At 38.4% G+C, this 15,760-nt stretch overlaps 1 protein-coding gene across 1 annotated transcript in view; it reads left to right on the forward strand.

Annotated features, from left to right (window-relative positions):
* The window catches only part of cfap299 (cilia and flagella associated protein 299), a 116,107-nt gene that overhangs the window by 45,076 nt on the left and 55,271 nt on the right, over positions 1 to 15,760 (forward strand). The window contains exon 4 of the mRNA XM_036598259.1: positions 2,863 to 2,953. Within this exon, the coding sequence (XP_036454152.1) occupies positions 2,863 to 2,953 (91 nt within the window). The remainder of the gene's footprint in view (positions 1 to 2,862; positions 2,954 to 15,760) is intronic.

Below are 15,760 nucleotides of genomic sequence, written 5' to 3' on the forward strand. Positions count from 1 at the left end.
AGAATAAACAGAAGAGGGCCCCAAGCGCATCATGGTCCGCTAAATCCTTTCTAAGCGGCAGGCCCTGTTTGTAAAAGCCCCCCTACCTGTCCCTCTGTAACCTGAGTTGAGAAACAGTGGATGTCTGTTAACCCCACAGCGAGGAGGGGTTTGGGGGCTCATTAGGAATATTAAACCTTCTGGCCAGTGCAGGTGCATGACTTTTGAGCTATTTGCATAATGAGCAGTAGTGAGTGGTCAACTGACTATACACAAAGAAAAGAGATAAATGTTACAAGAACAGAGCTGAATTTTACAAAATGTACTGCTTTCAAAATATTCTGATTAGGGCTACACAATATATCGTTCCTTAATTGTTGTTGTGATGTTGGCCTTTACTGCACTGATATGGCAGAAGTGTGTGCAATCTGCAAATAATCCACTAACCACAATGTTTTATTATGTGTTGCGAGCATCATACCAATCACAGATGTTTCTATGGGTGTTTGGTTAAATAAAGGCGTTCAGAAGACCAGTCTTTTACCGGCGGGGGTGGGGGGGGGGCGGTGCTGGGGCGGCATATCCTTATCCTATACCTGGAAGCCAGATTTGTGACTGTGACTGTTATCCTATACCTGGAAGCCAGATTTGTGACTGAAAAAAAAGAAGTACTCAAATGTCAATAAAAACTACTGAAAAATGTAAGGTCATCATGAGTCCTTGCATCTTCGTTACTTTTTTCCACTTTAAGTAAATCAAAGAAACTTACCAAACTCTCATTTACATGCCAATATCTGTCCCTCAAAAAGGCATTAAAACAGAGCCTTTTTTCCGAAGCTAACATGCTAACACAGCTTTAGCTTGCTGCACTATTTGCCCTGATGGTGAGAAGCTGAGCTCTGCTAGTTACTGTAGGCTACTAACCTAGCTAATGAGTAGCTGTAGTTGACCATGGTAAAGAAAACAAAGTTGAATGCCATGAAAAAGTGACAAGAGCATCACTGTCTTCAACCACTTCCCCTGTAAAAGGTAGGACACTGGTTAATTAACATTTACCTGCAGTAATATCCATAATCTCAGTTATAGTAAATAACTTTAGCCAGTCAAAAGTGAGGTAATCAGTCACGTATTGTGTTTAATATTAAAACATTTTTGTTTCCCTCTGATTATGGTAATAGGAGACATCAAGGGTTCACCAAGGGTTCACGTCCTGGAGGCCCAGGTTGCTGACTTCCCTACTCGAACATACTCACTAAACCTGGCAATTAACACCTGCTCCCTGAACTCTCCCTCCAAACTTGGCCTTTCCGTTGGGAATATGTGGGAAACCGGGTAAATTTTTGATTGTGTTGCAATATTTATTGCAAAAACAAAATGAAGATTTTCATTCCAAAATGCTTTTATATATATATATATATATATATATATATATATATATATATATATATACACACACACACACATACCACAAATCGTATTGTATTAAATTTCATTGCAGCATATCATATTGCATTGTGTTATATCTTTGTATCATAACGAACATGTTAGCCTGTGGCTAGTGTGTTAGCTTACGACTTGAGAGTTAGATCGGGGCACTATAAAGCACAGGTTTATTTAAAATATTGCACTTTTAAAATGTTGAATTCTCTACTAAACTGAAATACTAACATGAGACACATTTTCGGCCATGTTTTATTTTTTTCTTTATTGAAAAAATCTACCGCACTATATCGAATCAAATAATGAACTGTAAGTCCCCTAGTAAAGCCCACTCCCAACAACATATAATGTAATATGACATATTGCAATGTGACTTTTTTACAGTTTTGTTCACCCTTACGTCTGGTCTACATATGGAACATATCGTATTGTCTCTTGACTTTGGGAAGGTGATTGTCATCAAAATGAATAATTTAGCTGCATGGAAGAATGTAATGTTGAGTGTAAGTAGGTAAGGATTGGTCATTCTGTACCCAGCTACCCTTTTCACCTTTTCTTTGGACCTCACAGAGGAGTGCGTAAACTCGAGCAAGTTCTCAAATACCTGTTTACTGGCAAGCAGATGATTCTGCAGGTATACTGCAGACATTATGAAAGTTGAGCAAAGCGAACCCTGGGGTGAATGACAAGGCGCTATTGCTGGTACTGCACTGTGAAAGGAGCGAGATGAGTGCCAGTGTTTTGTCAGGTGCCGTGGCTCCTGGAGAAGGCCAAAACTTTGCTTCCATGGAAGGAGGCCAGATCACGTCGAAAAAGCAACGTTCAACACAAAACAGGCCTGAATAATGGGGGAGAGAAAATTCATCCAAAAGCATTCCCCACTGTGATTAATTACCAGCATTGTAGTGTTTAACTGAAATCACTCGCTGGGACTGTTCACATTTTTCGATTCATAAATCAGTTCTTTAGCAGTTTGGCTGCATCTATTTCCAGTGTCAAATAGCTTATGAGTTTGTTTGGTCTGTTTTAAAGTTTGAGCGACCGGTTGCTTTTAGCCCAACTGTCTTTTTCCTTCCTTGATATGATGCATTACTGCATTTGTTTTACAGTTAACCGCATGAATGGCACAGGTTTTTTATTTTTGTTTGTGAATAAATGAGTGAAACCTTGAAACAGTGTCAGTTTTTTCTTTATTAAATTTACTTTTTATTCACTCATTACAACTATTCCTTAATATGCAAATGAAATGTGGAAGTAGTGCAGAAATGATATATGGAGCTTGACTGGTGAGTGGGAGTCATTACTGCTATAATAAATTAATATCAAAAACAGTGAGCATCAGTGTGAGCTTTATTTGGGGAAAAAACTCAAACAGAGAACATTTTAGGCTTTAAATACTTTTTTAAGGAACATTTCAAACCTTTTCATTGTTGACTTTTCCAGGACCCTGGCAAGTGCAGGAAAGGAACTCAAAGATAACTTCCTGAGAGCGCTGGCTGAGCGTGAGGAGGCCAACCGCAGTGGGAAAATGAATGTGAGTACACTATTACAGCTCTCCGTTCACTACGTAATGGGATTCCCCCTGAAAAAATGGCATCAATTCCATTAGAACATGAACAAAATCTGCACTGTGTCAAGCTGGGGAGAGTTACAACACCTATCAACCCCTATACATACATGCTTAACAAGCAAACCTGCCATCCCCAAATCTGCCTTTCCCCCTTAACACCATTGGCTGGTTAAAGGGGAATTCCACCAGCTTTTCAAAATTTCTGTGTAATTAAATTATCAAGATGTAAACAAAGTGATCCAGAGTGGTTTGATGTGAAATGCTCCATTCTAGAGATGCTTGAGTCAGAATTGTTCACAGTGGTGGTGATAGAAACCAGACATCTTCATAGCTTAACATTATTACATGAAATGGTTATGATTGTGCAGGTTAATGTCTGTTTTGCAATAGTTTTGAGATAAGATTTTGGCCTAAAATGTATTTTTTACATTTTCTTCCACCACTACTTAATGAACATTAACACTACAATACTTACAAAAACTTAGAAGACACGTGTGGGTTCACTGGTCATTTTAGACAATAAATAAAATGACATTGCAACTCCCATTTTAAAGAGTACATTTGTCTTCAAATAACCATTTCATATCAAACCACTCTGAATGACGTTGTTTACATTTCAGTGATTGAAGTACACAGATATTTTCAAAAATTGGTGGAATTCCCCTTCAAATTTATACATACATTGAAAAATATCAACAGCTAGCATTGGGAATAAAATTTTTAGTTTATTATGATGGCCATATATTTTGTGAGATGGGGACGTCTAACAAACGTTCAGTCTTTTCACCTTTATGTCACTTCTGTTTGGTTTATATTTATCATTCAAATTAGCTTAGTTAGCTCTGTCCTAAGTAGTATTAAATCCATTGTGGGACCAGAAACTAATAATTTAAAAACAAATATGGTAAAGGTTTCTGCCTTAAACACTGCTATATTATGATATTTTCTTCATGACAAAACTATTAAAATGTTATATACAATATACAAATGTACAGTGCTGGCTGACTAAGTTGTTGTTAGCAGTCTGTAGTTGTGATAGCACACTCTAAAAGAACTAAATTTCTTGGTGAAAAATGTGTTTATTGCAATTATTATTAAACGTCAAATGTTCATTGAACTTTTGAATATTTTATCATATTTTATGTTGGCGTTGTTTTATGATAGCAATAAGTCAGTTAAGGTCACACAGATCTGTAGCTATTACTCATTCTTGCGGTCACCACGCCATTTGATGGTCTAGTCAACTGTACAAAAGACAGAATATCGCTAAGCCTTCCACAATAATCAAATGACTCTAGTGATTTGGATGCTTTTAGCTCTTGCAGTGTGTAGGCTGATGCAGTATTTACAAGGTAATTATAGACGTCTGAATATGTAATCACAGGCAATAAAGCATAATCGGCTTTGGCATGGATCAGCTTGTTGGATCAAGCTGACTTTTTCTTGATATCTTTTGGAATCCTGGCATTGACTGAATACACATTATGCTGACAGAATGTCAACAATATGGCTGTGCCATGCTGCTTCCAGGTTTTTTGAACACTATCTTAGTGCCTGTTACTGCATACATCAGTTGAATTCTGTAATGATGTGCCAAGTTATTAAAAAAAGTGTTGCTTGGCAACTGTAGGAAACTGTTAACAAACTACATTGCTCAGTGGATTTTTACTGTTAATTATAAAAAAAATTTTTTTATTGAACATTGGTGCATTTCACCATATTTTATTTTGCTGCTGTCCCATAAAAGCAAAATGCCACTGAAAGCTGTGCATTTAGTGATTTTTACCATAGCCATGACGCTTTATTTTGACATCGCTTGACTGTATTATTTCAAACAGACAGGGCCAAAATGTGTCTTTAAGTTGGAGTACGTTCTTTTTGTTTCTTGCAAGCTTTGGCACACTGACATCTGTTAACATTGTTAATTTGATTTAATGGAGTGGCCCTGACCTGTAATATATATAGCTCTCTTCCGAAAGAGCTCTATTTGTCATGAATTCAGGGCAAAAACGACATGCTTGGGGTTTTGACCTCTTACACAGGGGCAAGTGTTTATTATCACTGCTGCTAACACTGCATGTCACATGGGTCAACCGGTGACAGCGTTACATGGCTTTAATAAAACAATACCCCCGCAACATGAGGGCAAATAAATAAATGACAAATGGAATGTAAACTAAAATGGTGTTGTGTTCTGACCAACCAGAGACAAGTACACATGACGCCACAATTTGTCAAGAGGAGCCACAAAACAGGGGTTTTATGTGACCTCTCAGCCGCCCCAATGGGGCTTGGTGATTATGAGATCGGATGAAGTACGTCGGGCGAGTGTAGACACATTTCCCTCCAAAATGTTGATGCTGTAAACAATACTGTGCTGCCACGTTTAGTATTATAAGCCAGTGTTAACGGAGCCGATATAAAAGACTAGGTTACAGCTTGTCCTGTTCTCAAATTTTCAAAGAAACCGCGGTAGATGAGTCCAAGAAAAAGCACTGTCTAATATACCGCTTCCTGTGTTTAGAAAAAAAGAGGTGAAAAAAATCAGGACAAAACAGTGTTGTAGATTACCAGCAATATTATGCTGACATGCTCTCCCAATCCCCTTTTATGCATTTTTTGCCCTCTCCAAAGTGCTTCCTCTGATGAAAAATTGGGTTGGAAAAATGTTTATTTTCCTCTGACCCCCTGCCCGCCCTCCCTGTTTAAAATCAAATCCACATTTGAGCACTTAATACCACTTCCCTTAGAAGTTGTTTGAATAACAGGTAAACGTAATACAGTCTGATGAGGTTTGACCTTGTTGGTATGTTTGTGCTATTTAAATGTACTGCGGCCAACGTTTACTCATATGAGAATTATGTTCTTAAAGGCATCCAGTGTACATTTACGTTGTAGATTGCTGCTCTTTCATGAGTGGAAAATGCACTATTTAGCACACAGTCGTAAATATTTCTAAATGGAAAAGTTATTTTCTGTTGTATCAAAAGTCATGGCAAGCGTATTTGGCTAAAGGCAGAACATTTATAAATGTGTAAGTTTATAAAACTGTTGCAGTGGTGGCTTTATGGCTTCCTGAGTTGTAATTAAAATACAGCTAGCTCTAAGTTTCTTGGCACTTGTGGTGTGTAATATTTACACCATTCAGCACTATGAACGGGAACGGCGGCGCCACCAAGCTCGATCTCCGTCAAGCTTGAAAAAATTCAGATCGTGCAGATTGAGCAAAGCAAGCGGACACAAAAAGAGGATAGTTCAGCCTGTACTACCCATACTGCTTTTACTTGCTATACTATAGTGCTATTCCTTCACATCCTACCTGCAGCCTTGACATAGTCTTAAAGTTCTTAGTCCTTTGAGCTGTATAAAGAATCGTAAGTGTTCTCTGTTACAGAATCGCATTACAAAACTAATCTTTGATGAAGCTGCATATTAGGACCACCCACTAGTGTAAGCTACACTGTAAAGTAACCTATCTAAGCTTTCAGGATCGGCTGATCAAACATGTTGTCATGGTACATGGTACATAGCATAGTGGGGCTTGTCACTGCTTTGTATGGATTGTTAGCCTTTCGGTTTATGAAAGAAAGAAATGTGAGTAGCCTGCTAAATCACTGAAGCCCATATAAATACTTCATCACTGAGATTCATGTGCATTTTATACATACATGAGGGCATTAACATAAACTAACATAACTAGAGGGGCACACTGGCCAAAATTAAGTAGCCACTGCTACATCTGTTGAGAATGTGGCTACTCACCTCCTACAGTGGTACCAAAATAGTCTTAGGAGTAAGATTTTCCAGTTTAAATGACTGTACAAAAGGAAAATCCCCTTCAGATGATGTATCTTGAGGGTGGGAGGAACTTTTGAAAACCTACAAGTGCTTTGGAGCAGGATGTTTGAAGTGTTCTTCCTGCTAGCTGGCTAATGCAGAAGAAGGCCAGATAGTTAATGTTACTACTAGTGAGGGAAATATCCTGTCTATATTTATTACCCTCTATGATAGTTTGGAGGGGAATGTGAGGGGAAATCCCACTGGTTGTATGACCTATTTGGTCATGCAGGCTGGGTATTTTAGTGAGAGAACATTAATGGATGAAAACAAAGGATATAAGATCATGAATTCTGTCAAACTAGTGAGGCTGAGGGATGCAGTGCTGTGCTACAGAATACAACACATATATTAAATGCTAGCTTTATGACAGAATGCCATCAGAATACTATGTCGTGAATGCACTTTTAATAGCACTTTTCTTTTAAGGGACAAAAAAGCTGAATATTTGGTCATTTTTACCCAATTTTAAGCTTTTCAGGCCAAGAAAAAAAGAAATACGATATGTAGGTTCACTTGGCTTGCTAAATCATTAAAGCTGGTTTCCCATATAAATCCTCTGCAACATGCGGAAGACCACACAGCATTTGTGTACACACATTCCTGGTTCATAAGTGTATTTGGATTTATTAAGCACTCTTATTTGGACTGTAGCCCTACTGTTTGCTAACACACTGCCATATGAAGTCCAAATCATACCTGCGAGTCTTTCAAGAACTGGTTAAAATTAACAGCTCGCTAATAATCTGATGACAGCTTAAAAAATGGCAATAAAACCATTTTGTTTGTCTAGCCTGAGGGCAAAACCTGGAACTGGATTCTGTCAGGAAGTGTTCAGCAGTGACAGAAGCTAGCAGCTCACTACCATCATTAAACTTCTTTAACAACATCCAGCAGAATCTGGGTGTGTTGGAGGGAGCAACTCCTGAGCCTTACGTTATCTGTCCCATCAGCTGAGCTCATAAAGCCTGGAGTGGAGCTCAGGCTGCTTTGTGCTTTTCCTCCTCCCCCAGCCCTGTTGCGAAAGTTGCGCTGCTGCCAAAAGTCACACACAAACAAAAGGTGCACCTGGGCAGCTCTGGCATTATTTACTCTGGGTAAGAAGTTAAGTTTATCAAATCCAGGTCACACCTGTGCTAGGTGCCTCAGGGGCTCCTTTGTTGGGAGGTACACATTTGAAACCGAAGGTGCTCTAACCCCTCACCCGCCACCATCCCACCCCACCCTGCTATTTGTTTTTGCTCTTTAGCAAGTGATACCATGATGTCAACATTCGTGCCCCTCTTTAGGTTGTTGAGTTAACAGAGGAGTTCAGCATTTTCAGACCAAAATCTTTATGCATCATTTGGTTGGTACACTGTTTAGAACCTCTCGTTTCATTGACTGAGGCTACAACTGAAATGGATTGCTACTTCCTAATTAGTGTTGTGCTATATAGGATGGAACTGTTTGTTTTTGCAGCTAATGATGGCCAACTGACTGGCTAAAATTAGCCAAAATACTTGCTTGTTAACTATAGATAACATAATGAAACAACAAAAAACATACCTAAAATCTCAAGCGCTGTACTTACAAGACCCCAGCTGTTCTAGTAAGCTGGCATGAAGTTTAGCTACTACTATTAACTAGCAAATGTGGTGGGGTTAGCAAGCTAAACAAAAAAAGCTGCCTTTTGTTTGTCATGATTTAGATCCATTAAGGACAGCAATCACTGTTACCTTACAACTGTCACTGAAGGTCCACCTTTCTGATTGTTCAGCATGGAAAAAATATGCTTATGACTAGGATGCTTGAACTCTTTAAATGTAGCTTTTTTAACTGAGGGGACCTGAAGTATTCCGCACAAAAGACAGAGAGAGGACATAAAAGGTGCCCGGCTTGAAAGAACAGCACAAAACATGTCTCCCACATTGAAAACAATAGAAATAGAAAACAATAGGCACCTCATCCTCAAAAAAGTGTTTAGTGTGAACCTCCCCTTATGACAGAAAGTCGGGAGAATCTCTTACGATTCTGAAATGCATCCACTGTTAATGTTAGCTAACGTTTCTCTGCTCATTGCTTAATAACAACAGACTTGCAATACATGATCTATGGTGTTCACTAGAAATTGTGTTGGAATGCACTGTGGGAGACTGAGGTGCCCTCGAAATCACTCAGAATTCCATTTTACTATTCAGACAAAAGTGAAAAATGGCTGACTTGGCTTGGACATTCCAGCACAAAATATTAATTGGTATACCAGTGGTCTCCAACTCTGGTCCTGGAGAGCTACTGTCTTGCAGAGCCTAGTTCCAACCACAATTTGCCACAACTGCTCCAGCTAATTAGCTTATTGGATACAGGTTGGAACTAAACTCTGCAGGAAGGTAGAGCTCCAGAACCGGGGTTGGAAAACACTGGTATAAAACCTTTGCATTATATGGAGGCTGTTTTGACTTTGCAAAAAGCAATTCCCTTTCATTGGACAGGAAACAAAAGCGGTTCTTGTATGACATCAAACCAAAGAACCCTTTTTGGCACCTTCATTTTTAAGACTCTTTTACTTGGAAAAAGTCAAGAATGTCTGCTTTAAAACCATAAGCACTGATGATAACAGGAAGCTGAAACATCTGCTTGATCTGTGTTTGGATATTTTGCACTTTGCCTAATGTAATAAAACATTTTTAAGCTAGATGTTATCTGTCTTCATCTACTTCAAGTGTGCAGCCAATATTACTTCAGTTTACCTTTTGCTTTACGCACCTGCAGCAACCTTTTTTATGATTTATGAAGCGCAACCAAAACTTAAACAAAAATCTTTTTTCAAGTGCTTTAAAATAAGATTTTTTAAAAAATAAAAAAACAATTTTAACAATAGAAGTCACTGCTCAGAGTCACATTACAAAAATGATACTACAGTATTTTTTTACACATTTATCATATTGTCATGCATGATCCAACACTCCCCATCAAGAAGTCTCTTGGTTGATTTAACATTGATCTCTGAACAAGTTAGCAATTGCACTTACTTGGTGTATTGGTTGTATATTAGGCATATCAGATGGGAAAAGTAGGCAGACTTGTAGTGTTTATGACTAAGTCAGAGCTCCTTTGGAAAAGAGGGATATTGTTCCGCAGAGCTACCAGTCATAGGCCAGACCATGTGGAGCCTCAGTTGCCTTTTGTTCTTGTCGAGTTAAAGCTAAAACCTAGATAACCAAAAGCCTGATAATGTTGTATCCTCAAATGCGAGTCCATTTGCACGTTCTAATAAACTTCTAATTATTTATAGACATCGTTCCCTTAAAGTAAACATTACAGTAATTATTAAGATCGATAGGAAAATTATATTTTCTTAGCTTTAAAAGATATTTTTATCTGATGTGAGATGAAAACTTCATTAGTCTTTGTATAAGAATGCCTGAAAAGTTTAAAGAAAGGCAGAGCTTTCTTCTCCTTTAGTCTTGAAGGGCATTGAACGTGCCACACGTTTATCAGCACTGAGAAAATCTAAAACAAAGAACTGACAGAACTGTTTGTTTTCTTGTTTGTTTTTACACCATTTATAAAATGGCAGCTGATCTTCATATTGTGTGAACAATTTGCAGATGAATGGATCAACTGAAAGTTGTTTTCCTTCTCCTAGAATTTACCGTTTTGCAGATATAAGGTTTTGTAATGCCAGTGATGAATGTACTGGGTGATATAGACTGAAATGTTTTAAAGGCTGTTTTACATCTAATTCTCTATATAATGTTTAAGCAAGTCTATTTTTTTTTTGCTGAAAGCCAGAATTAACTTGACGGGCTACAATGTAGTGAAACTTCCTGCACAAAGCATGTGTTTGTCTTTGGTCTGTGGACCTAGTACGTTCTGTATTGATAAGCCTGCTTCATGTATAGATAATAAGGCGGTCAGTCATGCAGTCCAAAGATCACATTTAGCATAGAAATGAGGGAGAAATTCCCAGCCATATAATGTTACAGTGAATGTGCGTGAGTCGGTCAGTCGCTCCTTTGTCCTCGTCATAGCCAGTAAAATAACAATAGCATGTTGGTTTCAAAGCACTTGACCAAAGGTGAAAGCACCTTCGAAAAAGAGAGTCATGCAGAGCTATCGTGTGACCCTCGCCTTGAAAGCCATACAAAGATTTTCAAAGGACTCAAGGCATATGACCCCACAGTTTAGCCTTTCACAGAGTGGACAAAGACATCCTTTGGTAAAATGTGTTGTTTGTGAATATTTTGAAACTTTTATAAAAGCCTTGGCATTTGGTGTTTCTATAGAGTCTTTTTGACAAAGTGCTTGGATGCAGCAACCCATCTTGATTTTGCAGTTGAAAGTACTTGTGATGTGGACAAGTGACTATGGGCGCATTTACACGGGGCCTTTTTACATGCAAGGTGTGCCACGTCTCGTGCTTTAAAGGGAGCAGGACGTGCTTCTTAGGGGGTTGGGTTTCCGCATTTGATTGACAAGTAGGTAAGACAGTGATTTAAGAGAAAGTGAAAGACTGAGACAATCAATTTCATAATGGACATGTAATAATTAAGGATGTAATAATTTCAAAACATATCAGAAAAACGACTTTGAAACTGTGTCCTCTTACGCAGAAACCACTGTTGACGAGGCATCTGTGTTTCTATCACAGTAAAGTGGGCAGTGAGGTGGGGGCTTACATTATGCAAACAGTTGTGCTCAAATGACAGAAATTTTTCCAAACCAGTTAAAATGCTGCCTTTAAGCATTTTTTTTTTCTCATTGTGTTAATGTCAAGAAATGACAAAACATGGTAACAATGTGATGCCTCCTCATTCTGCAAAACAAAACTGCATGCACATCAATAATTCTTCATCAAATCAAATCATGATAAAATAAGTGAATTATCTATAAGAACTGGATCATTTTCTGAGTCTGTCAGTGTGACGTCAATACGTAATACGTTATTACATAATGTATGACGTGCTCTGAAAAAATCCCAGAAAATCCAACCTGAGGCCTCTGACTTTTAAATTACTATTTCAGGCTTTACAGGGTGTCTCACAGCAGTGTGTTGTAGTGTGTTCTTCTATTGTAACATGCCTGACATTGTAACAGTAGAAGACTCCCTTTTTGGTGTTATAGAGGACCTTTTTCAAAAAGGTTATATATAGAACCATCTACAGCACATTCTCCATCAATCTGCATAACGATTTTACCATACAATGAACCCTTGTTAATCATGCAAAGGGGTCTTTGAGTGTTCATGGTTCAATATAAAACCATTTTCTTTACTAAAGAACCCTTGAAGAACCTTCATTTTTAAGTGTGTACTTCTTTTAATTTTAATAAACAATCTTACATAGTGCAGCTTTAAAGCACAGAAGCACCTTGCTCAGGCTAGAGGAGTGCTTTTCAGACACGATGCATGTTGCTCCATAGACAGCAATGAAAAAAGTGCACTTTCAAGAGTTTGAAAAGGCCTTGTCTGAACATCTGCTTCATTAAAGCAAACACTTTCAAATCCACAGGTGCAAAACCAAGCTTGTCTGTGTTTTAGCCCAGTGCCCTCCTGAAAATGTAGACCATTTCCTGTGTTTTTGTGCTTAGATGTATCATGAAAGAAATTGAAAGTAATTTCACAACCGTCACTTTATAGTGACACGTTTGATGTTCCCTTCAAAGCTCAGAGACGGAGCGCAGATCCCGTTCCTCCATTTTCTCGGCACATATTTGAGATAATTGGCCACAGTTTGAAGAAGCAGCTGTCATTAATGAAAAGCCTGGTTCCTTCACCGTATCCCTGAAATTAAAGGCTCAATGGACATAAGGTCCAGTTTCATGCTTGTGGATCACGGACCATTCTCTAAGTGAAAGCCGAAATCAAGTCAGACAGAATCCGGACATAGTAGCCTGTTCCCAGCATGCATGATGCAGCACCCCCCCACACACACACCACTACCCCCCACTGCCACCACTGACATTATGCCTGGAAGTTACCCTGCTTAATGGTTCTCTGTACTCCACCCCTGCAATGAACAGCTGCAAGGGCTTTTAGAGCATCAACTTAAATATGTGCAGAAGAAATGAAAAAGGATCTACTTAATCTGATCTCTGAAGACTACTTTTTGCTTGTCACATTCTCGGAATATACTTACAGGGCTGTGGTTGAAGGCTGACAGGAGGATAATGTCTCATATGGATTTGCTAACTAAGAGATATGGCTTCCCAATAAGCTCCTAATATCAAATAAAAGGAAAAATTCCAGCCTTGTGTATTTTAGGGCAAGATCGATTGGTGTGTTGTATCGCTTTCAGTGACACTCCCTACTAATAGGATGTTTGAGGATGGACAGTGGTGATTTGTTGGACTGTTTTGGTGTGGTGATCTAATTGAATACAGATTTCTGTCATTCTTATCATAACTTGAGATTAGGAAAGTAGCATTTCCATCAGGCAGATCATCAGAACAAGTTTTGACTTTAGGCATTTCAGTTTGTTAACCCTCAGAAGTCACAGTTATCATCAAAAAGCATGTTGATATTTATCACCCGTTGCTCATTGAATAAGCAGCGGAATTCCTTTTAAAAATGCAGATTTGAACTTTTAAACTATACCACATTAGTGTTTGTAAGTAGATAAGAAGTATTTTATCATAATTTGATTTGATGAAGAATTATTGCTGTGCATGCAGTTTTGTTTTGCAGAATGAAGAAGCATCACATTGTTACCATGTTTTGTCATTTCTTGACATTAACACAATAAATGTAAAAAAAATATTAAACAGACTTAAACAACAATAATAAGTCTGGATGTCAAACTAGTGTGGGTTAAACTCTATTATTGAGGATAAAGTGCTTATGTGGATTATTTTTTTGGTTTTCAGCAGGTGGGAGTCACAAAACAGGTTTTAAAAAACAAAAAAAATCATAGACCTTCAGTGCTGTTAAGTTTTTAGTGTGATATACCCCTAGGGATGGGATTGGTAAGCCATCCTATAGGTAGCCAATCACTAAAGCCTTCACATGGCTACCGGAACAATAGAGGTGAGCTGGCATTTGGGGGTCATGTCCAGCACCTTGTGATTGAGTTTACGTTGTTGTGCCATTGGGCAACTCAATATGAGGCAACCTCTATTTAAGTATATAAATGCAATACAGGCTAAACTGGTGAAGCTGAACGCATCACCATCATGGTATTACAAAAACATCTAAAATGAATCCAGACTTAACTAATGAAAAAGAATAGCAACAAGAGGCAATAAACAGAAACCAAAAATGCAGAATAGGTAGCTCCACCCCTAGTGCTGCAATATATTATTTAAATTTCTGCTATTGTTTGAGTTTAAAGAGCCCATCTAAATATACCATTCACTCCCCAGTCCATACAGTCCATAATTGGAAACTCAGCTACAACAGCCCACTTTGAACTAATTCTTTCTGTGATATTTTATGTGTGTAGCATAAGTGTAGTCACTGAGAACTGACGGACATTTTACTCAGCAAAGCATATAAAAAATACATATCATGTAACAATACATACGTTTGAATGCCACCAATGTGTTGAACTCTTAGATATATAATTATCTATTGGATATACACTTATCCCAGTACCACAAAATGGTATTCATGAAAGGATGTGCTTTGTGTGCATTTAGATTACGCCTTTCGAATACCAGCGACACCATGGAAGATGCTTGGCCCTGCTGTTATGAAGATACCTCTGTGCTTTTCTAATGCATTCCTTTCATCCTTGTTCACTTGATAGCTTCACTGTGCACCTGTTTGTCAGCCGTGACTATGGAATTCCGTCTCATCCACTTTCCGACATCACAATGTTATTCCTGCTACTCCCATCTACAGCCATCATTTTTCAGCATGACACATGTGTTCGTGTATGTGTAAGGAACCGTTTAACCTCAGTGCACTGAAGGGTTCCTGGCTCCTCTTTCTAAGGAATGTACACCTGCTCTATCACGGCCTACACGGCCTATTTGGACTCAATTACAGCGTGAACTATCATTAAAAAATCGCACTTGAATATAGCAAATTTATAAACTTGACTAAGCTAGAAAGTCTTCAAAAATGAAGGTGCCAAAAGGGGTTGCTTGGAGTGATGTCATAAAAGAACCACTTTCAGTTCCCAAAAGAACCTTTCCATGGATGGTTCTTTAAAGAAAAGACATGAAGAACCTTTTAAAAGTTTAAAGAAAGTCCACATAAGATAAAGGAACCCTTGTTTTTAGGTTGAAGCTGTGTGGAGTTTCAGAGATAAAAACATTTGCCTGCAGTGATGAATCATCTCATCTCGCATTGAGCAAGTTCACACGTTCCCTCGTGAGTGATATCACATCGCTGCGACTGCAGAGTTATGGCTGGGGCTTTTGCGTTGGACCTCCGTTGTTGGTCAAGGCTGACCATCCAACTGGGAAATGCAATTACACTCGAGCGGGCTTAGGAGCACACGGAGCACATTCTTTGGAATCCTCTTTGTTTTATCACCACACAGTGGCCTGCTTAGATGTGTATTATTCCACCTGAGTAAATACTGTACAGCATTTCTCCCACATAGGTTTCAACGGGTATTCGAAGAGAGGGCTTCTCTCTCTCTCTTCCTCTTTTTTTCACCCTCATTTATTACTCTAATAACTGAAGCTCTGAACTCTTTATCATCTTAGTATAGCTTGACAATTGTCTTTTAATGTATATCCGATTGCCAGAAGAGATATTCTTGAATGTATGAGGGGATTAAGGCATAATGTATAAGGTTAATTCCTAGTAAATTATTAACGTAGTTAATAATAATGTATGGACATTTCCTTCTTTGTGTACCCTGAGTTTACATAACTGGTTTCAAATAACTTGCCACGCCAAATTCTTTGCATAGTTTCTTCTTAATGTAATGTGTAATAACAGGTGCACAGGTCATGTATGGTCCATCTGCTAGAACATCGTATTGCATTAAATTAATCAAT

Source organism: Colossoma macropomum, unplaced genomic scaffold, assembly GCF_904425465.1.
Source record: "Colossoma macropomum unplaced genomic scaffold, Colossoma_macropomum, whole genome shotgun sequence".
NCBI lineage: Eukaryota > Metazoa > Chordata > Actinopteri > Characiformes > Serrasalmidae > Colossoma > Colossoma macropomum.